Raw genomic sequence first — 24,626 nt, forward strand, 5'->3', positions numbered from 1 at the left:
GCTCGACACAGCTGGGTGCTCATCAGAGCCCAGTTCTCAGTGCCCACAGCTAGGCTCTCTCTTTCTTATATCCCTTTCCCCAGGTTCACAACCGAAACCTCTTGTCTCTGGACTTTGACCGCGTAACACGTACAGAGAAGATCTATGACGACCATCGCAAGTTCACCCTTCGCATCCTGTATGACCAAGCAGGGAGGCCCAGCCTCTGGTCGCCTAGCAGCAGGCTGAACGGTGTCAATGTGACCTACTCCCCTGGGGGTCACATTGCCGGAATCCAAAGGGGCATCATGTCTGAGAGGATGGAATATGATCAGGCAGGGCGCATCACATCCCGGATCTTTGCAGATGGAAAAATGTGGAGCTACACATACTTAGAGAAGGCAGGTGTCTGTCTCACCGCCCCCCCCTTCCCCCCATCAATGGTCTTGCCATACAGGAAGCTGATCGTTGTGGCTGTAGTTTTTAAGATGGGTACCCACTAACACTACCCAGGGTGGACTTGAACTCCTGGGCTCAACTGATCCTCCTGACTTGGCCTCCTGAACAGCTGAAGGCACTCACAACTACACCTGCTTTCATCGTTGCTTGCCATGGCCAAGCCCTAGCCGGCTGACCTCAGTGAGCAATCTGACTGTTGGAGTTTCCAAAATGAAAGAGGGTCCCAGAAGGTATCTGGATAGAGGATGGGTTTAATGTGGTGAGAAGGAGGTCCTAGGCCAAGAAAACGAGAAGGGCAGGCCCACCCTACCAGGACTACAAAGCAGGACCAAGAGTGCTGACCCAGCACAGGGTCTCACTCCAAGAATCATCACACACAATGCAACCTCCCCGTAGAAACCCAAGCAGAAGTCTGGGGACAGACCTGGCGCAGAGCAAGCTCTAGTCCTGGGTGTGGGCAAATCCCTTCCACTTCCAGTCAGGATTCATTTCACCCGTGAGACTAACAATCAAAAAGGACCTAAATCATAAACCATATTTGGGGAAATTTTTTTTTAATTACCTAAATTCAGAAGTTGGTCTCACAATGTGGGGGGGGGGGGACTTGGTAATTTTGATAGCAAGATCTAGGCTGGGTATCTGATGACTTTCCTGAGATAGAATATTCACTTTACTTATGCCCCATTTATGATTCTAGAACCCTCACTTTGTTTCTCATTCTGGTCGCCTGTTCGTGGCCCCAGGCTCTGTTTGTTCTGTGGTAAATGTCTCTGCCTGCAATGTCCTGATGTAGGGTTACAAGACAGACGATGGAGGTCATCCCGTGTACTGAAAGGCCACACACGCCTGGTGAGGGCAGAAGTTGCCAGTGTTGTGCAACGAGAGCATTGCTAGAACAGGGCTCTCCCGTCCCATCCCAGCCTGCCCTGTCCCAGGGTGGGCCCATGACTTCCTACCACATTAAAAGTGGGGAAACATCGAAAGCGTCCTTCCCAAGCATGGTCTTTATGCTACAGGCACAGGGAAGCCACCGAAGCCGTTTAGCAGGCGGAGGCTGTCGGGCTTCGAGATCACCAGGCTGTGTCTTAGAGCGCTCCTTCTTGCTTGAATAAGGCTGAGGTCAGAAGCCTGGATCAGGGATGGCAGTAAGGAAACTGTTGCAAATACTTTAGGTCAGAGCATCCTGGTCTCACCCCCACTTCAGGTGCAGAAGTGAGCTTATCCACACCACACACACAGGAGCAGGCACTCAGACTGTTTGCACACAAGAGGAAAAACAAATGGCCAGGGTGGACCTAGCCCTGTGAGGCTACGATTAAGCCCAACAACACATCTGCAGCCTGCTGGCAGCATACCATGGTACACAGGTCTCTGCTTGGACATATCGCAGAGCCACCATTTTTCTCAGCCTTCCTTTTCTTTCCTATACGTTGTGGGTACTTGGGTTGTCATTCCTCCCCCCCCCCACCTCCCTTATCTCTGATTTTTCTTTTCTCCCTTCCCCCCCCCCCAACCCCCCTGCAGTCCATGGTGCTTCACCTCCACAGCCAGAGGCAGTACATCTTCGAGTTTGACAAGAATGACCGCCTCTCTTCTGTGACCATGCCCAATGTCGCCCGGCAGACCCTGGAGACCATTCGCTCCGTGGGCTACTACAGGAACATCTACCAACCCCCGGAAGGCAATGCGTCAGTCATACAGGACTTCACCGAAGACGGACACCTGTTGCACACCTTCTACCTGGGCACTGGCCGCCGGGTGATTTACAAGTATGGCAAGTTGTCAAAGCTGGCCGAGACCCTGTATGACACCACCAAGGTAAGCTTCACCTATGACGAGACGGCGGGCATGCTGAAGACCGTCAACCTACAGAACGAGGGCTTCACCTGCACCATCCGCTACCGTCAGATCGGGCCCCTGATTGACCGCCAGATCTTCCGTTTCACAGAGGAAGGCATGGTCAATGCCCGTTTTGATTACAACTATGACAACAGTTTCCGTGTGACCAGCATGCAGGCTGTGATCAATGAGACCCCACTGCCCATCGATCTCTACCGCTACGATGATGTGTCGGGGAAGACGGAGCAGTTTGGGAAGTTTGGCGTCATCTACTATGACATCAACCAGATCATTACCACTGCCGTCATGACCCACACCAAGCATTTTGACGCCTATGGCAGGATGAAGGAGGTACAGTATGAGATTTTCCGGTCACTCATGTACTGGATGACTGTTCAGTACGATAACATGGGACGGGTCGTGAAGAAGGAGCTGAAGGTCGGACCCTACGCCAACACCACGCGCTACTCGTATGAATACGATGCCGATGGCCAGCTGCAGACGGTCTCCATCAACGACAAGCCACTCTGGCGCTACAGCTATGACCTCAATGGGAACCTGCACTTGCTGAGCCCTGGGAACAGCGCGCGGCTCACGCCACTACGGTACGACCTCCGTGACCGCATCACTAGGCTGGGTGACGTGCAGTACAAGATGGATGAGGATGGCTTCCTGAGGCAGCGGGGTGGGGATGTCTTCGAGTACAATTCAGCCGGCCTGCTCATCAAAGCCTACAACCGGGCTAGTGGCTGGAGCGTCAGGTACCGCTACGATGGCCTCGGGCGCCGAGTGTCTAGCAAGAGCAGCCACGGCCACCACCTCCAGTTCTTCTACGCGGACCTGACCAACCCCACCAAAGTCACCCACCTCTACAACCACTCCAGCTCTGAAATCACATCCCTCTACTATGATCTGCAAGGACACCTCTTTGCCATGGAGCTGAGCAGCGGCGACGAATTTTACATAGCTTGTGACAACATCGGAACTCCCCTCGCTGTCTTCAGTGGGACTGGCCTGATGATTAAGCAGATCCTATACACAGCCTATGGGGAGATCTACATGGACACAAACCCTAACTTCCAGATCATCATTGGCTACCATGGCGGTCTCTACGATCCACTCACCAAGCTGGTCCACATGGGCCGACGGGATTATGATGTGCTGGCCGGACGCTGGACGAGCCCAGACCATGAACTCTGGAAACGCCTGAGTAGCAGTAGCATCGTGCCTTTTCATCTCTACATGTTTAAGAACAACAACCCCATCAGCAACTCTCAGGACATCAAGTGCTTCATGACAGGTGAGGGCTGAGGTATACCCTAAGTCAGGACCTTCCCCGTTGCTCCTTGAGAACCCTGGTATGCGGTGACGGGAGACACTGTCTCTAATGGCCCTGTTTTCTGAAGTCTACTTAAAAACACAGTAGTTCGGAGACTACTCCAGGAATAAATGGATCCAGCATCAATTATATTTGATAGGACCACCATTGTTTCTTTTTCTCTTTTAGGAAAAATTTTTTTCTTTTTAAAAATTTATTCTTCTCTCATATATTACATACTGACTGTAGTTTTCTCTCCCTCCCCTACCCAAGTCCCTCCCTCTCCACCTTCCCTTCCCCCATAATCGCCCCCCCCCCACTTCACCTCCCTTCAGAAAAAAGCAGGCCTTCTAGGGATATCAACCAAATATCGCATAACAAGCTACAATAAGGCCAGGCACATAGTCTCACGTCAAGGCTGGATGAGGCAACCCAGTAGGAGGAAAAGGGTCCCAAAGGTAGGCAAAAGAGGCAGGGATCCCACAAGAACAGTGAGCTACACACACATAACATATATGCAGAGGGCCTAGGTCAGACCCTACACGGTTCCCTGGTCTCAGTGAGCCTACTTGACTCTTACTTGATTCTGTGCGATACATACACCCTAAGCAGGCAATAAAGGAAGATAGCGGTAACAAATAATTCATGGAGCAAATACAAGCCTACTGGCAAGGGTGACCTGAGATACACATGCTGGCTTTCTTTTCTCCACCCTTTGTTTTACCAACTTGAATATAAAGTGCCCCGTGTGTCCTGTAGATGGAGACATCTCGGGCGTCCACAATGCCTCAGCAAACCACACGGGAGAATCTCTATAGCATCCAAATAAAGCCACCCAGTTCCTTGTGAAAATGTGTATGGAAGGAAACCCAGTAATCTTGGGATTCAGTCCACTTGCCCCTTCTTTCTGTCTGTTTCCTTCATTCCTAACCCCCACCCCCACCCCTAGTTTTAGGCACTAAGAATAGAAAGATGATCCCCCACACTCCAGAACTCCTCACTATCAGGGGCAACGCACACTCCAGTCTAGTGTGCGGGGCCATGAGGAAGCTTTGCACAGATGGCCAATAAATCCCAGAAGGCTAGCAACTGGCTCTGCCCACAGGGTTCTGGGAAGCCTTCAAAGAAGAGCGAGCTGATCCTCGAGGCTGGCTCCTGAGGTAGATTTCACCAAGTAGTAGGGAGAAAGGCATTCTGAGGGGCAGTGTTGACATTCACAGAGTTGGAGAGAGGCCGTTATGTCAGCTAGCTCATGGAAGGTGTGCTCCCTCACCCTCAAACCTCATGGCCTCATCTGAAGCCTGTTTCTGCTGACAGCAATGGGAGAGTTCCTCTTTCTAGGACAGATTCTAGATTTTTCTATCAAGAGGAAGAAGGTACTGGAAGGGAGAACAAGGTGGTACACAGGTGTCGTGAAAACATATTTGGGACCTGGGGATAAATACTTATATCTTGACAGTGTTCCCAGCTTTTACCACGTGCAGCTTGGCTGCTAACACTAGAAAGCCTTGACAGGTTAGGATGACATTTCCATTACATCTGTCTGCGCAAAGCACGCCCCCTGCCTCACCCTCCAGTGAGTTTCCTGTGAGACAGCTTGGCATGTTACTGTAGCTGGGGGCGGGGGGGGGGGGGGGGGGGGAACAGTGCAATAGGAAATGTAATTTTCCATAAAAAAAAAAAAAGCTAAAGCTTGCCAAACTATTACTTCCCTCCCCCTCTGCCTTTGTACACTACCATATGCGTGTAGCCGCCCTCTAGAATAGCGCTGCATGATTAAACACTCTTTGCCAAGCACTGATTGACGGATACCGTCCCCTTCAAGCCTGGCAACAAGTCTGTGAGATCAGGACAATTGTGTTCGACCAATGAGACCTGTGAGACTCCGCAGGAGCACGGGACTGTACAGAGTCCCACAGAACAGCACTCTCTGCTCTCAAAACATTTCCCCTGATAACCACATTGGTCTCTAAACCCTGCTTTTCAGCACGGCTTTCAACCAACCAAGGGATACCTCCTTTGTCAGTTTGTGTTTCATTTCCCAGACAGTTAAAGCCAACAAATATCGTATTGCTTATACCTTCTCTGTGTCAGACCCACCCTAAGGATGCAGAGCGGAAGAAGGCTTGGCGTCTGCCTTCACGGAGCACGTGCCACTCTCACACATGGCTTTGGCTGTGAGCCCACCTTAAGAAAACGAGTTTTGAAGCCAGAAGTGTAGCTCCATGGGTAGGGTGCTTGTTCGCATGTGTGAAGGCCTGGACTCCATCCCCAGCACCAAATAAAGTAGGCGTGGTGTTACGTTCCCGCAACCCCAGTATTCCAGAGGTGGAGACTGGAGGATCGGAAGTTCAAGGTCATCCTTGACTACACAGCCTGAATATGTGAGAACCTATCTAATATCACTATAAAAACCTAAAACCAAAGGTTTGCAAAGCAGTCCTTAGGTTTGGTGTCTATTTTCTAGTCTAGCATATTCCACTTCAATGAAAATACTGGTCATGACTCCAAAATTGATTTTTCTTACACAGTGGATCCTGTGGCATATATATAGACAGCTATCTGTCGTCTAAACAATCAAGTTTTCAGAATGTCAGAAATTATTTGCAGTGGCTAACATGAAACTAAGACTCTGCCGATTTTCACTACACCTTCCTTTTTACCCTTACCGTGGGCTAAGTGTGTCCTCACTGAAACAACAAAGAAAGCTTACTTTTTCCAAACATTTTCCAAACATACCTTCCAAGGTCCTGAGCTATTCTCCAGTTAGGCAGGCCTGGGTCATGAGACAGTGGAACAATTACCGGGGTTGAAGCGAAGGCGCTGATTGGCTTATCCTGGATCACATGGTCCAACAGAGAAAGAATGCAAAGTTGGATCACGGGAAAGCAACCCTAAAATGTCCTCCAGGGGCATCTCTCACACATCATCATGCTGAGTCTTTGCCTGAGACACGTGATGTAGGGGAACACAGACAGCGAAGTTCCAAACTGGTAAAGTAACCCTTCCACCAAGACGTTGGGAGGCCATCCTTAGAACTCTGCGGTGTTGGACTTCAAAATGCTTAGCGGATTCAAATACATTCTGTGAAGAACAAAGCCATGCATGTGTGAAAGGGATTCAAATCGCTTGCTTTTTATTCCTCCCTCCCAGCAGCAGTGACTTCTGGGACTGCCAGGTAACGCTAGCTTCTCAACAGGAGGGAAACGCCTGCCCCTGAGGTTGTAGGAGCACAATTCCCAGTTCTTCAGAAAAGCCCTGTAGGAAAGCAAATAAAATAGTTCTCTGACATCTTCCTGAAAGTCGTGATAGCAAAGCTTCCCGTCTTCCATCACTCATAACTAAAGTCCAGCTCTCTTCTGCGCTCCCTGCTTTTCCTGGAATACGCGCTATTGCAGATAACCGCAAAACCTCGGTGCACACTCTCAGCCTCAAGCAAAAGGGCTCTCTCTGTCAGGTGTTCGCTCTGGGTGTGTGCTGTTTGTTATAATGTCCCCAAGAGTCATAGAATGAGAAACTCCTGGAAACTCAGTGAGGAAAGGGCCATGGAGAAGTGTCATTCGTGCCCCCTGTTCTAAATAAGAAAACGGCAGAAAGCCCTCTGTGAGCCAGTACCCGACCTAGGTACCAGCATTTTAGGCACAAGCTTGGACCAGCCCCTGCTATACAATAACTGCCTCCAAATGTTATCCTTATTCTTCTCCAAGGCTTAGTTAGAACCATTCCTATTGTCAGTGTGCAAACAAGGCCACTAAATCTCAGAAAAGTTAAGTAGATTCTCCACGTTCCACTGTTTGTACACTGAGGAGCCAGCCTGTGGGTTTGGGTGGCCTTGGCTGCCACGCTCTTCTCCTTCCTATCTGTGAACTGCGTAGTGAGGCTGACATGAGAATGTTAAACCTGGGTCCCAGTGGAGGAGCCTGGGACAACTCAAAACAAGACAAAACAAGCAAAAAAAAAAGGCAAAGACAAATAATGAGGGCCTTGGATGAGAGAGATGCGTGGGTCACAACAGTGTCAAGAACACAATTCCTGACCACACCTACTCACTTCCCACTCCGCAGCTGCCAGGAGGGGCTCACTTCCTCCTTGACCTGGGTCCTCAATAGGACCTCCCAACAGAGACATGTGTTTCCATCGGAAAGAAACAAATGACGCGTGGCTCTGAGGCTGGCCTTGAAACCTTGTACTCCTCCCCCCACCCCAAGCCCTTGCCACTGAGACAGGGTTCTGGGTCTGTCTGGCACCTGCTTTAGTGTCTTCAGCTGCCCCTTCCCGAAGAAGGCTGAGCCACATTGCGACACAGACTCCTAGCCCCTCCACCAAGGCCCAGATCACTTCCCTCCTGTCACCCCTGCCTCTGTCCTTTCTGGTTGTCCCTCAGCGTTTATGAACTACTCTCTGCTTACCTGAACACTCCCGCACTGGCCTCCGTATGGCACCTTACCTGCACAGCCATCTTTCCCTGGAGTGCCCCGCCCCCTTCATCTCCTTGGGTGGCAAACAAATGATGATATTTTCTCTTTGTCTAGCTTCAAGGCCGTGCCTTCCCCGTGTCTGATTTTTATCATGTTTAGAAGATATCTGGGCACAGGTCTCATCTCCATTTGGGGTCAATGGATGTTCAAGGGAGAGATTCTGTGATGATACAGTACCTATCAGCATAATTGGCCTTCTGCTGCATAGGCCAAGTGACCAATAGTCTACCTTAACTCCCATCAAAGGTCATGGCTTTTGGGTTTTTTTTTTTTTAATATGGTTGGTTAGTTGGATGGTTAGTTTGTTGTTGTCATCCTTGTCTTTGCTTTGCTTGCTTTTGCGATAGATTTCATGTAGCCCAGGTTAGCCACAAACTCACTATGTAGCCAAGGATAGCCTTCAACTTCTGTTCCTACTGCCTCCACCTCCTGGAGGGTGCTGGAATTAAAGGCATCAATTTACATGGCTCTGGGCCCTGAACCCAGGACTTCACACATTCAAGACAAACACTCTATGAGCTGCACTAAATCCCATCCCAGGAGCATAGATTTCTGATTCCCTTCTTCAGTGAGCCAAATGCTCACAGAAAAACCTTATCTATAACTTGAAACTCCAAGGACTGTGATTAACAAACTTAGAGACTAGCAGGCTAAGGCACTGGGAGGTCAGGTGACTTCCTTGTGCTGTCAGAAGTAAAAACACTGTAGCAAGCAGGAAATCCCTTTGATCTTTGCACTAGCACCATGCCTAGAGGCACTTTGGCCCTGAGGCTCTAATGGCTACAAAGAGGGTGGATAGAGGAGGGGCAGTTTGTTTCCTAAGTGAATTTTTCTCTTTGAGAGTCAGCCTGTTAAAATCCTTTCTTGGGGTTGGGTGACCTTTGCAAGTGTTTCCTATTGATGTTGGGGGTGGGGGGGGGCCTGGGAGAGCTTCTTCTGTCGGCAGCTACCTCTGGGTAAGTAGAAAAGGGTAAGAGACAGAACTATCTGGAAACCTAGGTTCTGCCTAGGATTCATCGCTCCTAGATCTATCCCTTAGAAAAGGATTCTGAGCATATTCCTGGCAAAGAGATTGCTGGGGTCCAGCAGTGCACTTGGCTTTGAGACCTGGGCATTTATTTTCCAGTGTGTGTAGCAGTCAGCCCTGTTACCAGTCACTTTTCACTTGTGGCCCCTGGTCAGAAGTCCACTTACTCTCAAGGCATATTTCTGCTTCTCTCCACCCAGATGTCAACAGCTGGCTACTTACCTTTGGATTCCAGCTGCACAACGTGATACCTGGCTATCCCAAACCAGACACCGACGCCATGGAACCCTCCTACGAGCTCCTGCACACACAGATGAAAACTCAGGAATGGGACAATAGCAAGGTAACTCTCCACGTAACAGCCACATGTCAGGCCATTCTGACTTTTAAGAGGGGACCCCCACCACCTGTGCAGGAAAATTCAAGCCAGTGATGGAAACTGAGGCAGCACCTTCATGGTTCCTGCCAGACAGATTTCAAAAAACAGCAAACTATGGCTAGGCAGGCCCCAGGGACCCAACTGTAGCACACAGACACTCACAGGCTACACAAAGGGTTTTTTTGTTTGTTTGTTTCTTTGTTTTGTTTGTTTGTTTGTTTGTTTGTTTTTTTAATCCATCATGTTCAGAGTAGCACACAAAAATAATAATAATAATAATAAGCCTTTGTCACTATGCAGGCAAAAGCCTGGGAGAAGGAGTGTTCTGAATACAAAGGTGCTGTTTTTTGGGCACCTCATGTACCTGGCATTGAGTGACATTCTACTTGAGTTAGCTCACAAATACACATGCTGTTATTCTTCTCATTGTACAGTCTTAATGCATGAGACAATTCAAACCCACATTGTCCATTTTGTGTCATCTGGCTGAGCAGGACCTGAAGGGCTATAAGAGAAAAAAAAAAAGGTCACTTTCTCTTATCTTTCTTTTATGGCCAAATTTCAAAGACTCAGAATTATATGGCTGGGAAGATCTTTCACAACAGTCTCATCCCACCTGCTGATCACTTCATGCATTGCTCATCCCAACCTCAGCCTCCATTCATAAATTCTCTACCAGGAACAGATTCTGTGTCCAGCCCCATCCTGTGGCCCATGAAATGCAAGGGTAGATTAGCAGAAACCAAACCTTCTAGGGGATGCCAGCCCAGGGACAGTAAACTGTGGGCAGAAACAGCAGTGCCCCCATTGCACAATCCTGTGCTTGGGAACTTTCCTGCTCCTCTTTCTTTTCTTCCTCCTCCTCCTCCTGCTCCCCCTACGTGTGTGTGTGTGTGTGTGTGTGTGTGTGTGTGTGTGTGTGTGTGTACATACCACCACGTTTTTTGAGAGAGAGAGAGATTGTATTTGTGTGTGTCCCTCACTGAGCCTGGAGCTCACAGAGTCAGACAAGCTGGCCAAAAGACCCAGGGACATTCCTTTTATCTGCCTCCCAAGCACCGGGCTTATAGACATGCACCTCCATGCTCAGCTCTTTACCTGGGTGCTGGGGATCTGAACTGAGGTCCTCATGCTCGTGGGGCTAGTACTTACGCACTGAGCCATTTCCCCGGCACCAGTCTTGTTCCAGACTAATTTCTTTAGGCTCGTCTTAGCTATCTCCTCCCAGACTTGAGGATGAGTCCACTCAGGTGGTCCTCTCTATCCAACTTCTGTGCTCTTTCCTGTTCTTTCACTAGATGCTGAATCCCAACAATTATGTTACATGTCTCAATTAGTGCCCACTACACAGGTTGGCACATTGTAGGTACTTCAGTGACTCAGTGACTGAGCCGTGTAAATACCCCATTTCATAAATAAGGAGGTTAGGCTCAGGGAACAATAGTGTTCAGCTGAGACATGAGGGAAGATGGCACGAACCCAAGTCTGCTTGGCCAAAGAGCCTGTCCTCTTTCTGTCCCAGCCTGTCCCAGACCTTGCTACCTCAGCCCCTGGCCCAGATGTCCCAGCATTTGCTGTCCCCAAGGCTGAGTCCAGCCACACAGAACTTCCTCCCCCGCCAGGTTTCTTCCGTGCTCTCCAGAGTCCCTGTCTCTGGCTGCCTGTTTGCCAACCTCGCCTGTCAATGAATTATTGATTTCTGCCCTTGGCAAGCATTGGAGATCTTTGTTGTTGAGCACTCCAGCTTTTGTGAAACTCTAGGAAATAATTGTTCACAGACAGGGTTCTATTAATTATAAAGAGGACTTAATTTCAGTGTGTGGCCGATGGGTCTGTTTCTAAAGCCCGTGCCCTGAGTTGCAGCTAAAGCGCTGAAGCTCTGAGCACAGCTTCTCTGAGCTCTTTGAGAATGGGAGGGGCAGACAGATGGTACACCAAGTTGATGGGGTCCAACCTGACCCCACAGCAGCCAAGTCAGGGATACCTGAGGATGCTCAAAGAGGCCCTGGGGGCAGGCGGCACAGAGACCCTCCATGGAAAGCTTGGGTAATGGGAGTACCGATCAGTAGAAGCAAGGAAGAGGCTTGAGACAATCCATAGCTTTCCTAAATACCATGCAGTTCTTGCCACTTCTCCCCTGACGTCACCCTCCACATCCATTAGGCCATAACCTGGGCTTAGCCCTCTCCTTGGAATGCTGCCGCCTTCTTCTTCTCTTCTCCACCTCTAGGCTGAGCATCTTCTGGGCCTTGTTTGCTTCTCACTACCCCAGCTGCCCTTGACGCAGGCTTCTAGAGTTAGACACACCTGGGTTCAATACTAATGTGGAGTGAATGGTTGGGCTGTAGGCTACTGATGAGCTGTGTTGGCCTGAGTTCCCTTAGAAGTGAACTTGAAGCTGAGTATGGTGGTGCACGCCTTGAATCCCAGCAGAGGTAGAGGCCACAGAGGTGGATCTCTGTGAGTTTGAGGCCAACCTGGTCTACATAGTGAGTTCCAGGCTAGCCAGGGCTGTATAGTGAGACCCCGTCTTTAAAAAAAAAGAAAAAGAAAAAAAAGTGAACTAAAATAATAGTATCTACTATAGGGATCAAGCAGTGTGTTAAATTGTAATTCTTGAACTTGAAGATCAAGAACTGTTACTATATCTATTAACAATTATGTATTTTAGACCATCAGTTGTTACATTTGGCTGCAATATTGTTGTCACCTCTGATTGTGCCTATGAAATGAGGAAGGGGTTCTTTGAGGACAAAGATGTTGCCCAGTTCTTTCTGTATTTCCACTGCTCACAAGAGGGCCGGGCCCCAGCAGCTGCTCCCTGAACTGGCTCTGACTAGAAGGATGTGGGGATGAATGGATGAAGGATGAAGGATGACTGGCTGTCCTGATGGTCAGCACCACAGGCACAGATGCAACAAGCTAATAAATACCTGTAGATTTGACTTCCCTATTTGAACTGACTCTCTGTGCTCTTGGGGTTTGCTTTTCCCCTCATCTTACTCTCTCCCTCTCTCTTTTTTTGTGGCCCTCCCCCACCAGTCTATCCTCGGGGTACAGTGTGAAGTTCAGAAGCAACTCAAGGCCTTCGTTACCTTAGAACGCTTTGACCAGCTTTACGGCTCCACCATCACCAGCTGCCAACAGGCCCCAGAGACAAAGAAGTTTGCCTCCAGTGGTTCCATCTTTGGCAAAGGGGTCAAGTTTGCCTTGAAAGATGGCCGAGTGACCACTGACATCATCAGTGTGGCCAATGAGGATGGGCGAAGGATTGCGGCCATCTTGAACAACGCCCACTATCTAGAGAACCTTCACTTCACCATTGATGGGGTAGATACCCACTACTTTGTGAAAACAGGGCCTTCGGAAGGTGACCTGGCCATCCTGGGCCTCAGTGGGGGGCGGCGAACCCTGGAGAATGGGGTCAACGTCACCGTGTCCCAGATCAACACCATGCTCAGTGGCAGGACTAGACGCTACACTGACATCCAGCTGCAGTACAGGGCGCTGTGCCTGAACACCCGCTATGGGACAACCGTGGATGAGGAGAAGGCACGGGTGCTGGAGCTGGCCAGGCAGAGAGCTGTACGCCAGGCTTGGGCCCGAGAGCAGCAGAGACTGCGGGAGGGGGAGGAGGGCCTGCGGGCCTGGACAGAGGGAGAGAAGCAGCAGGTTCTGAACACAGGGCGGGTGCAAGGCTATGACGGTTTCTTTGTGACTTCCGTCGAGCAGTACCCAGAACTGTCAGACAGCGCCAACAACATCCACTTCATGAGACAGAGCGAGATGGGCCGAAGGTGACAGAAAGGGCCAAGGCCTGGACTTCTTGCCAAAGACAGCTACTCTTCTGTGGCCGTATACCTGACTGTGTTGTACTTAACAAAAAAAAAAAAACACACAAAAACAAAAACTTTTTTTTAACAAGTGCAGAAAAAAAAAAAGAAAGATATTTGTTGCATTGTTAATTCATGCAACATCCTTTTTTTTTTTTTTTAAGAAAAGCAAATTTGGCCTTCACACTTTTTTTTTTTTTTTTTGCAAAGAATGGAAGGTTTTTGTTTTGTTTCTGTAATGTGACCACAATGCTAACTTTATTGTCTTTTGTTCCTTTTTTTCCCTTGAGAAAATTTCCCTGTTGTTTGGGGTACATTTCTCCTCTCTTTGGGATGTGTCCTTGGGTGTGTCCTCATGCATCCCTAGGTACCCAGTGTGATGTGACACATGAGTGTCTGTGCGAACTTGTCTCATCTGTTATCCTTTCTTCTTTGACTGGGGTTGGGCAGGGGTGAGAGGTACAGAGAGTAACGGGCCTGTGGGACCTTGGAAGCTTTGGTGAGGCTCCCACAGAAAATGGTGAGTTTCTCCTCACCATGCTTTGTGCCTCCTGAGGACCTACGCCATGCTCCAGAAGAATCCCTGATCTTCAGCACCTTTTCAAGCCTCCCCAAACTCCTGTCCAAGCTTTACATTTTTGATGCTAACTGAGCTCCCCCCTCCCTTCTGCAAATCTCTAGTGTAGTTGTCAGTGCCACCCCCACCCCCATAATGAAATAGAGAAAGTGTCTCCCAGGCCCCTTCCCCAGTCTGGTGACAAAACATCCTGGGGGCTAACGAGCCCCAACCTTTCCAAGAGGTGAAAGCACCCAGGATGTCTGTGAGTTGTTGATCCCCCTTCATATCCCGCACTCACCTCCTCCCCTCTCCCAAAGTCAGACATGAGAACCAGCAGTGCAGAGCAAGCGCTCCATGTCCAGGGAAGGCGAGGAAACCCCGTGCCCGCGGCTGCAGGTTATCTGCCCTCCAGAGGTCAGCTGATCACCACTGAGAGTCAGGAGAGTGGCTAGAGCTGCCTGATGGCCTTTGACCCTGGAAAGATGCTTAAGAAACAAGTCAGCCAAAGAAAGGAGTCAGTGAAGGTGTCAGCTAAGAACCCTAGCCAGCTCCTGAAGTCGCCTCCGCCTCCCCTGTACAGGCTCTCGCCAGGATGCCCTGGAGTCCCAGAGCCTGACCTTTCAGGAAATCCCTTCTGTGGAATTCTTCACTAGAGAACCCCAGGCAGGATTGGTTTTGGTTTTGGTTTTAAATAAGAAGAAAGAGCTGTTTGGTATGGCCTATCAGCGTCGTACAAGCCCACTGGGATCAGGGATGGTGGTGCCGGAGGCTGATACCTGTGGATTCAGACTGCCAGGCTGCCCCTGTTCCTAGGAAGACCTGCACGCATCATCTGGAAAGGGCTAGGCATGGGAGGAGGGGGGGAACAGGCGGTGCTGGAGCTGGAGGGCTGCCCAGAGGGAGGGAGCAGCCAACAGGCCTGGGGAAGTGCAGAGGGCAGAAGGTTATAACAGCGAAAGCTGGGAGCTCACTTGACGATTCCTTTCCTGGTTTGTCTGCCTGGATACCATTGTCATCGGCACTCAGAGGAGGCTCTGGGAGAGAGGGGGAGGAAGCCAAATGCTTCCTTCTGAGCTGGGCTTCTTAGAAAATGGGACTTTTATGGGTTACATTTACATTAAGTGTGGAAAATGAATTCTGAGTCTAAGCTATTCCCCGTGGAAACCTTGTTGGACTGATAAAGCTCATGGCACCTTTATAGCCTTACAGAGTCTTCAGAATACGACATGAGTTAATGAAACCAAGAAGGTCTCTCACTGCATGAGAATCAGAGCAGTGTGTAGTCTGGGTTCTGCCTGGCAGAGGGTGGTGTCCAAAGCTCGCTGGGGAGGGGAGATCTCGCCTTACGTTGTCCCGCTGGGATTAGAGGATGTGTTTCGCTAAGTGCTCTTCTTGATTCCAAAACAAACAAACAAACAAACAAACAAACCCATGCCACGCTGCTGCAACAGTGTGCCATGGCCTGCTTTGTCCATGGGTTGCTGATCACTTCTGGATCAGAGCTCTGCTGGGTCAGATTCGACGCTCCCTCCGGCCCACTGTACCCAGCACATGCTATGGAATGGGGACCCCCTTCCGGCATGGTCATTCTTGGCTGGGATAGAAAATCCTTTGACCTGAACAACACAGGTCATTTGTATCCAAAAGACTTATGCCTCTCAAAATGTACTTTTGTTGTAAGGGTCCTTTGGGCAGAGTTGGCCCATGGGTTGGCCTAGTTGATCTGTCCCATACTGGCTGCCCGACACTGGCTGGGATCCACTGGGGACATTCACTTGTAAGACAGAGGCAGTGTGTGACCTGAGAGAACCATGTCCTTACAGCCTCCCAGCCTGTGTCTTCCTCCTCTAATATCTTCTTCCCTCAAAGAACAGGTTTTTCATAGGGATCATTATACACAATAAATTCATGGGTATTCTTTTTTTTTCTTTTCTTTATTATTATTATTATTATTATTATTATTATTATTATTATTATTATTATTATTAAGGAATGGGCCTGTATTCTGCCTGGGCTGCATCCCAGAAAGAGTACCTTGCTTCTGCTGGGGAAACGGGCAAGCATCCCTGAGCTGTAAAGGACCTCAGCTGTAGGCTAGCCTGTGCTATGTGCCTCCATTTGATGCTGATGCTGGCCTCTCTGAACTCTGGTCTTGGTCCCTTTGAGTTGGATCCCACCTCCCAGGTGGATCTGAAGGCATAAGCCACAGTTCCTTTTGTCCATTTCGGGAGGCTTTGAATATTAAATGCCATCCTGGACAACACCTGTCCTTTGAAAACTGACTATATATCTGTCCAGTTGGTCGAGTGGTTAGGTCTTCCTCACCGGTGGAAGTCTGTGGTTCCAATGGGAGTTAGCTTCCAGATCTCTAAAGTTCTCTCCTCCTCTACCCTCCACAACTGCCCATCAGTCCCTCAGCCTCGGGCTCTCCTCCATGACCTTAAACAAGATATTATTAATCCCCAACTTTATCTTTTATACCCTGAACTCCCTTTATTGCTATCTCCCAGACAGGCATCGCCAGGGGGTACAGTGATGATATTGACTCCACTGTACCCTTAGCCTCCACGCCTTAGCCTCTGACAACCGGCTTAGAATCGCTGGTGGAGAGTTAGCCCAAGATCCACACCAGCGCCTGACTCTGCTGAGGGATGCGAGGCTTGAAAGAAATGCTAGGAAGTAATGGCAGATTGAGGCTGGACAAGTGCCTGCAAATTACAGGGATGGGGTGGGGCGGGAGCAGATGCTGGAGAAGCAGAGGAGCTGAGTAAACTGGGCGGGGCTTTCTAGGCACAGAGCAAGGGAAGAAGAAGAGGAAGAAGGAGGGCCTTTCAGCTGTGACGTTTAAGTTACTGCCTTTATAGATAAGGTTTTCAATGTGACATCGCAGAACACGGCTTTGCCATTTGCAGCCCTCATTGCTGGCGCCCACGCGGTGAGAGCAGTGATGCTGGGCTTTGTGCCCAGGGAGATGAGCTTGCTGGCTTCCAGCAGAGGGCTAGGTTTGGGGGTTTAATTGCCCATTACATAAAGATGAGAGTGTTCTTCATCCCTCACAGGAGCCACCTAGCCCAAGATCCTGGTCCCAGAAAGACCCAGTCTCTCCTTTCTTCTGGGATCTTCACCAGGACTAACCCCACCCCCACCCCTGACCCCACCCCTGTGTGAGGCACGCCGTCCCCAGCTAGGTCAAAACCGTTGTGGGAGCGGAAGGAAATGAAAAAAAAAAAAAAAAAGAACTCTGTAGTTCAAGGCCTTTTTATTTAGCCTTCTCAAAACAGCAAACTCATTTTAAAGACTCATTGCTCAGGTGACAGAAATTTTATCCTCTCCAACCTTCCATTCTCAAAAACCAGCCTTGTGTACTTGACTGCCCGGAACAGTGGTGCGCTCCGAGGTTTCGCGGTGTTGTGCAAGGAAGATCAACGGTGGGGAGGCATGAGGTGAGGACCCTGTGTTGTGTTTGGGAGGCCTTGGTGGGGCCCTGTGTTGTGTTTCTTACCCTCTGGGGAATGCCAAAGGCGTGAGACTGGGCTACTTCCTGGTCCCTAAGAAAATGTGATGATTCTACGGGCAGATGGTTCAGGGATGACTGCGCGTGCGCAGGCTCGGCTGTGCCTGCAGAAGCTGACCCACAGATGTCTGGTGGTCTCCAGCAGCTCTGACTCACTCACCACGAGAACCCCACTGTTCTAAATGTGCCCGTCGTTCTGAGGACTTCTGACCCCGCAGCTCTGGCAAAGGACAGTTCTGAGCTGCCTCTGGATGACCAACACTGGAGACTCTGGCCTTACCATGTGGAAATAGTTTTCCTGAAGTCTGGAACTAATTTTGAGAAGTTTTTTTCTCAACACTTTTGTGTTTCTAACACTGTATTCTTGACTGTGTAAATACCAACAAGGCTGTAAATAAATGCAGATGTAGATACCTTCTAGAGAAAAAAAAGGGGGGTAAGCATAAAAACAAAACCAGAAGTGATCCCGTGTAGCCTTCGTTGACAAATAAAAGACTATTTTGTGTTTAAAGGTGTGCAGTGGCTTTTGTTGAGAGACAGTGGCAATTACCAGGAAGGCTGGAGGAAGACCCCACGTTAGTCCCAGAATCCCTTGCAGCTGTCGTGGACAGAGATGTCCAGAGGTCACAGAAGACCCAAGATCTCACTTTACTAAGAGTATAGAGACAGCTCTCACCTCAGCTAGTGCCAAACCGACCCCACGCCGTGTCGTAGCCTGGTTCTCATCCTCACTGGCTTCAGAGACAGAGTCCAAAGGGCTGGACCACCTGGCCCCGCCCACCACCAGGTGCAGGACCTGCTGCAGCATTACTGCGCCTTACAAATAAACAGGTGCGTGCTCATCTGGGGCATGGTTATAATCACGTGGTACAACTTACAGAGAAAGGAAGAAAACCCCTTAAATATGGGTCTTTCCCGGTCTGTTCTTTTCTTTTCAAGCTAATGTAGTTCTAATCACGGTGTATAGGTACGGTATTTCTCTCATTTAATCCCACATTTAAGCTATGAGCCCCTCAGAGTCAGGGATGAAAGCGAGTGGTTTAGAAGAGGTTATTTACTAAGCCCTGCTCCCAGGTGTACATGGCAAACATTATGAAAATTCAAAGAACTGTCCTTGTAGGCCAGGGATGTCATATACCCCTTTTGCTGGCCTCGGCGTTGGCCCATGCCAAGCTCTGGGGAAAGGAGCTTCAAACTGTAGGCTCCTTCCTCCCACCCAGGCTGGATGGAGACTTCACTGCAGAGGCGGCAGGCAGAAGCATCAGTGAAGGCCTTCCACTGTGAGGCAGCCTGGTATATAGACTGGGGCGGCAGTGCCACCTGACCTTTGGTAGGTCATTTAATAACCCTGAACTCCTGATCTTGCAGCTACATGAGGGCGGGGTGACACAGACCTTTTGGTCGGTTACTCCTTAAAAGAAGGTTGTATATAAAGTCGTGCACTGCTCAGAATATCATAAACCCTCTCTCCCCAGGCCAGCCCCTCCCCCAGCCCACCCCCCATCTTCACTGTCCCCAAAGCTTAGCACTCTTTACACTATACCAAGGCTTCGCCTTGCAGTGCATGAAAAAGAAGCCCTCCCCCCTGCATTACTGAGTCAGCAGGCCTGGAGTGTAGCCCCAGAAAGTGCAATGTGAACAGGTGCCCAGGTCTTCCTGCTTTGAGAACTACTGGCGACTACACTAGCCTCGATGCTTTGTCTGTAAGAACTATTTAACACGTGCAGCACTTCAGGTGCCCCGACTCAGCAAAATCTCCCATTTCTCCCAGTTGGGCAGTTGCCCTAGGCCCGCCTTCCCTTCACAGGTGCCACAGTGGGCTGCCTGAGAACTCGGACCACCCAGTCAAACCCTCACACCTGTCAGCCCTCCGGGCACAGCCTTCACATTGAGCTGCGATAAACGCTCAAAACCTTCTTGAGACTCACTCTGCCTCCAGAAGGTAGCCTCAGCACATCGCCGGCCTCGCCTGACCCCACCTAGCCAAAATGGGATCACTCGAGGAGTAAGCTCCCCCAGGTCAAGCAAGACTCAGTATCTTCTCCCGAGTGTGAGTATCCCCAAGCGTCCCCAAACAGAAGCCCAGCTCCTCCATCAGACTACAGCCAGCCTCTCTTTGACTTAAGGGTCCAGTCCCTCCAGTGTCTAGTCGCCAGTTCACAGCTGCCCTGGAGCCAGGCACTTCAGTAAACGTTGCTAGGACAGCTTACAGAGGCTCAGCGGTGTTGGCTGCTGAGAGTGAATACCCAGCCTTCATTCATTTCACTCGGCAAGGCTGGTACAGTCCCGTGGCCTGCCTCATAGTGAACACCTGACCAGTGGCCAAGGGTTGGTAATGAGAGCAGCCAAGATGGCGGGACAGGCTACATTCAGGTAACGGTGGACAGGACTCGATTGCACTTTTGCTTGCCAGTTTTCCATGGCACCCGGCACAGGAGGCCCTCGTGTGTATCCATTAGATAAAGGGTGCACACATGTCTGTGGTTCTGTATGAGTCGCGGGGTCTCTCCACTGTCCCCTTTCATTTCCTCCCTCACCCCAGTTTGATTCCCATTCCGTACCTCACTCCGAAAGCACATGGGAGGTGCTCCCCAACTCTGCCCCAGTCTCCCTGACCAGATGCTTCTAGGAACAAGTCGTGTGTCTTAATGGTGAGCTCTCAGTAGAGAGAGCAAGACTTGCCTCTAGACAAGGTGCTGTTTATGTTAATCTTGCTTGAACCCACAGCCACAGGTAATGGATGGCTTTGGAAGGTGAGCTGTAGGTTCACGATGTGTGTTTAACGACGGGATCCGAATGTGAATCTAGGATTGCCTCATGCCACATTCTAAACTATTTTAGTTATTGAGGTTGGGGTACCAAGGCATTTCCCATGTAAATGGCTTCATACACTGAAGAGAGTGGGAGGTGGGCAACCACCTCCCCCTCAGCAGACACAGGCTCACCTGAGATTGTATAGCATTTCTACCCTTGGAGCCAACTGCATGGGCGATGGATGACCAGTGCAACCCTACAGAGCTCCACGCTTAGAAGGGGCTCAGTGTTCCGCTGTCACCATCTTGAATGCCTTTTTCTTTTTTTTTTTTTAAGGGGTGTGTCCTCTATTTTCATCTTATGCCGGGTTATGCAAGCTATGTGACTAGTTATATTTCTATTGCTTACCCAGTGTTGATAATCCCCCAGCATTCTGGAATGTTCTCAAGACCCTGAGATACAGTGGGCCCTATGTACCTATGCTGTAGGCAAGAAAAATCCTTGCAGGTGCTGGGATAGGATTGACTAAACTCAGCCAAGATATCTACAGTCAAGCGATTCCAGAAAACTCTCACTTGATGATAAACACCTGAGTCTACCAAAGTGCTAGCGAGGGGGAGGCGTGGGGAAAGAGGAGCGGGAAGAAGCTATAAGCTGGTTCTTCCTTTGTGGAGAGATCAGGGCTGGCTTCCAGGGGAAGGTGACACCCTGACGGAGTCGACAGAGAGAGAGGAATAAGAAGGGTGTTTTAGGTAGAGGATGTGGCGAGCAAAGGTGCAAATGCGTGCTGGGAGAGCGCATCTCATGAGTGAGGCAGCACTGGGGAGGTGACTAGAAGGCGGGACAGGCACATCCTCTTGACTCCCCCTCCTCTCCTGACAGTGTCTTTGCACACTCCTGCATGCTTCCGAAGCCAGTCTCCATTTCCACCCCAAGTCTCACTAGATGGCTGGAGTGTATTTAGGCGAGGACTCCTGATTCTCTGTCGGCGAGGGTCGCCAGCTTTCCTGCTTACACACCACCAATAGTTACTCTCACGATTTCGCACTGATAGCACCACCTAGTGGTCACCTGCCACATTTTCCCATCTCTCCAGTCTGAGTTGCAGAGAACACAGCTAACACCAGTCTCCTGTCCAGTTTCTTCACTTCCTGGGGTTCTGGTGACCTTCATGCAACATCCTTTGTGACCTACAGTCAACCATTTACACTTATCATATCCAAATGGCTTCTCTGATTCTTTCCTTAGCATTTTTTATGCCTCTTACCTAGGAAGAGAAGAGAAATCCTTACTAATGTGTGATCAGGCAGGGCATGACTTCTTTTTTAAACAATTTATTTTTAATGTACATATTCACTTTATATCCCTTACTAGCCCCTCCCTCCTCTCCTCCAGGTCCATCCCTCCCACTCTCTTCCCCCTAACCCCTCTTTTTTTGTCTTCAGAAAAGGGGAGCTCCCCCCATCACCACCAGCCCACCCCAGCACATCAAGTCACGTCAGTACTGAGCTCCTCCCCATCCACAGAGGCCAGGCAAGGCAGCCCGGTTAGGGCAAAGTGATCAAAAGCAGGCAACAGAGTCCATGTCATAGACAGCACCCGATCAACTTACTAGGGGACCCACATGAAGATCAAGCTACCCATCAGTTACATACGTGTAGGGGGCCTAGGTCCAGTCCATGCATGCCCTTGGTGAGTGCAGCCATCTCTGTAGGTGCTCATGGCTTCCTATAACAACAACAACAACAACAAACAACAATGGGACTAGAACCTCCAAGATGCCTCTGCAGGTAAAGACACTGGTTACCAAGCCTGGTGATATGGGTTTCATCCCTAGGACCCACATTGTAGAAGGAAAGAGAGAACTGACTACTGAAAGCTGTCCCTCAAACTCCACACCCATGTGCAAACAAGTAAACTACATCTACGTACATACATATACATACATGGACACATGCATGCAAAGTTTTAAAAGCAAACAAGATGAACTTCTCGTGCTTCTGGCCTCCACTCTGGTCTGAACAATGACTCTCAGAAGTTGCTTCAAACATGTGAAAGGCTCTAGAAGGAAAGAGAAGAAAATGAGCTTTGAGGTCTTTTCCTCTTCTGCCTTGGTGCTTTCTAGGGGAGTACTCAAGGGAGCCGCTGTGAAGAGAATCCCTCTCTAGTAAGTGTGATGGCCCCAGCACTCTCAAGTAGTCACCTGCAAAAGCCATTGCTGAGCCTGAGGCTGGCAGAAGGTGAGCAATGCAGTGTCCCCGACTCATGAAGTTTGGAGACTTACCCCAGACATCCTCAAGCTACCAATGACAACAGTGATAATGAGGATGATGAAGGCTTTCTTCTCCTTAGAAGCCACTACCAGTGTCCAGCCTTTAGCATATCTTCTTTGGTTGCGCTTTGCAATTACATCGTGTCATCCTTTGGGCAAGGCCAGTTTCAGGAGGCAGTCAACCTGGCCTGGGCACCTACAATGTGCGTGGCATTTTTTAAGCACCACGGGTACACCTGCCCATTTAACCCTCACCACGGTGCACTCAGAGCGGCCCCATCAGTCTGGTTTGCAAGTGGAGAGATGAAGGCATATTTGAAAGGCCATGAAGCTAGCAAATGGCACAACTAAGATGTGAACCTATACAATCCAGTTTCAGAGAGTAACATGTTATTGTTAGCCAGCGATACTGCCTCTTGAACCCAGAAACAAAAGGGACATATATAAACACTGACCCGGAGTCTGCACGAGAAGGCCAACGGATAATCATGGTGCATTTTTTTAGCCGTTCAGTAAAGTTACCATGAAGGGCATCTAATGCCAGCTACGGGTAGGTACATAGGTACAACCTGCCTCTAGTCTCAGGAGGAAGAGAGCATCACATAGGTGATGCATGATGGGGTGGAGTGCAGTGGGACTCCAGTGAGGAGACGCAAGATCCCAACAAGCAATGCTTGAACACTGGTTCAACTGGATCTAAGGCCTACCTTTGTGCCCTGCAGATAAATTCTAAACAAACGTATTATACCTAAAGACCTCACCAACTCTAACCCCTTCCAAGGAGAGAGAGGAGTGCTGGCTGCCATGGGTCAGGCAGCCTCTTAATTTAAAGAAAACAAGTCCAGCATCTCATAGTTCTGGACTCTGCATAGGCTAGCCTTGTCTGCCATCTAGTGGTCAATATGTGTATTACCCTAGATATTGGTGGCACCCTGCCTTTCTACATAAGTGTAGAAGGAATAAGACCTAAGATGGAATCCTCAAGTTGGTAAGCAGGGCAGAGACGCTGTCTCCACTGTCTCACAAACGAAGAGGCTGAAATGGGACTCTTGAGAGTTGGCTTGATGTAGCAATAGTTTTCATCTACCACTTGCCAGGCAGCTCACACTGACTTCACTGAGTCATCTTATGAATACCATAAGGACAGTTATTTAACCCCCCACCTGTCTTTTGTATTTTGAATTCTATCTCGTAATTTCCCCCCTTACTTTGGGTACCATTTATTTGTTAGTGAGACCTTGCAGTGACCCTGAGAAACGTCAGACAGCCGGAATACAATAGTACTTCAGAATGCCAATTCCTGTGCTCTTGAGCCTTCATCTTTCCTACATGCTCCTCGGGTTTGCATCAAGTTTGGTTGTTGTAAACCAGACTAGTTATTCATGAGTACACTCTGCCATGTCTGAACAGGAATACGTGGTGAGATTTGGAGGTGTCAGTGCAATGTAAAATGCTGTTCGTCATCATCTCCTCCTCCTCCTCTTTCTCTTCCTCCTCCTTCTTTTTTCTTGGTATTTTAAGACTGTGTGTGTGTGTGTGTGTGTGTGTGTGTGTGTGTGTGTGTGTGTGTGTAGCCCTGGATATCCTGAAACTCTCTCTGTAGACCAGGCTGGCCTCAAACTCACATAGATCTGCCTGCCTCTGCCTCCCAAGCGCTGAGATGAAAGGAGTGTACCACCACTGCTTGGCCTTTTTTTTTTTTTTTAAATAAATGTTGACTTAAGTTGTAATTGTTCTTTAAAGAAGAACTTGCGGGTTCTGATACCCAGTAAGGAGAGGCTGTAGAACTTGATAGAACGTATCAAGCAGAGTGGGCAGAGCAGGGGCACCAGGCATGGGCCTAGAGTCCCACTGAGCTCACACTGAGCTCACACTGAGCTCACACTGAGCTCACACTGAGCACACTTCTTGTCACTATTGTAGATCCCCCTGCCTTGGCTCAAGAGACACTGCATATCCAGCTACCTGTATAGGAGAAATGGCTATTTCTGGTGAAAGAAGTGGGAAAAGGGTTTTCTAGGTTTTAGAGGCCCACAGATACAGTCTGAGGTAGGATGTGCTGGCTAGTTTTAAGCCAACTTGACACGAGCTAGAGTCATCTGAGAGAAGTGAGCCATGGTTGAGAAAATGCCTCCATAAGATCTAGCTGTAGGCAAATATGGGGGGGGGCATTTTCTTAATCAGTGATTGAGGGGGGAGGGCCCAGCCCATTGTG

At 49.4% G+C, this 24,626-nt stretch overlaps 1 protein-coding gene across 12 annotated transcripts in view; it reads left to right on the forward strand.

The window, feature by feature from the left end:
• The window catches only part of TENM4 (teneurin transmembrane protein 4), a 720,654-nt gene extending 702,758 nt beyond the window's left edge, over positions 1-17,896 (forward strand). For all 12 annotated transcript variants that reach the window (XM_084773614.1, XM_084773618.1, XM_084773619.1 and 9 more), the window contains 4 exons: positions 84-380; positions 1,963-3,577; positions 9,301-9,443; positions 12,522-17,896. In XM_084773614.1, the coding sequence (XP_084629740.1) occupies positions 84-380; positions 1,963-3,577; positions 9,301-9,443; positions 12,522-13,280 (2,814 nt within the window). In that variant the 3' untranslated portion in view covers positions 13,281-17,896. The remainder of the gene's footprint in view (positions 1-83; positions 381-1,962; positions 3,578-9,300; positions 9,444-12,521) is intronic.
• The last annotated feature ends 6,730 nt before the right edge of the window (positions 17,897-24,626 follow it).

The sequence above is a fragment of the Acomys minous genome (genome assembly GCF_964271855.1).
Source record: "Acomys minous genome assembly, chromosome: 2".
NCBI lineage: Eukaryota > Metazoa > Chordata > Mammalia > Rodentia > Muridae > Acomys > Acomys minous.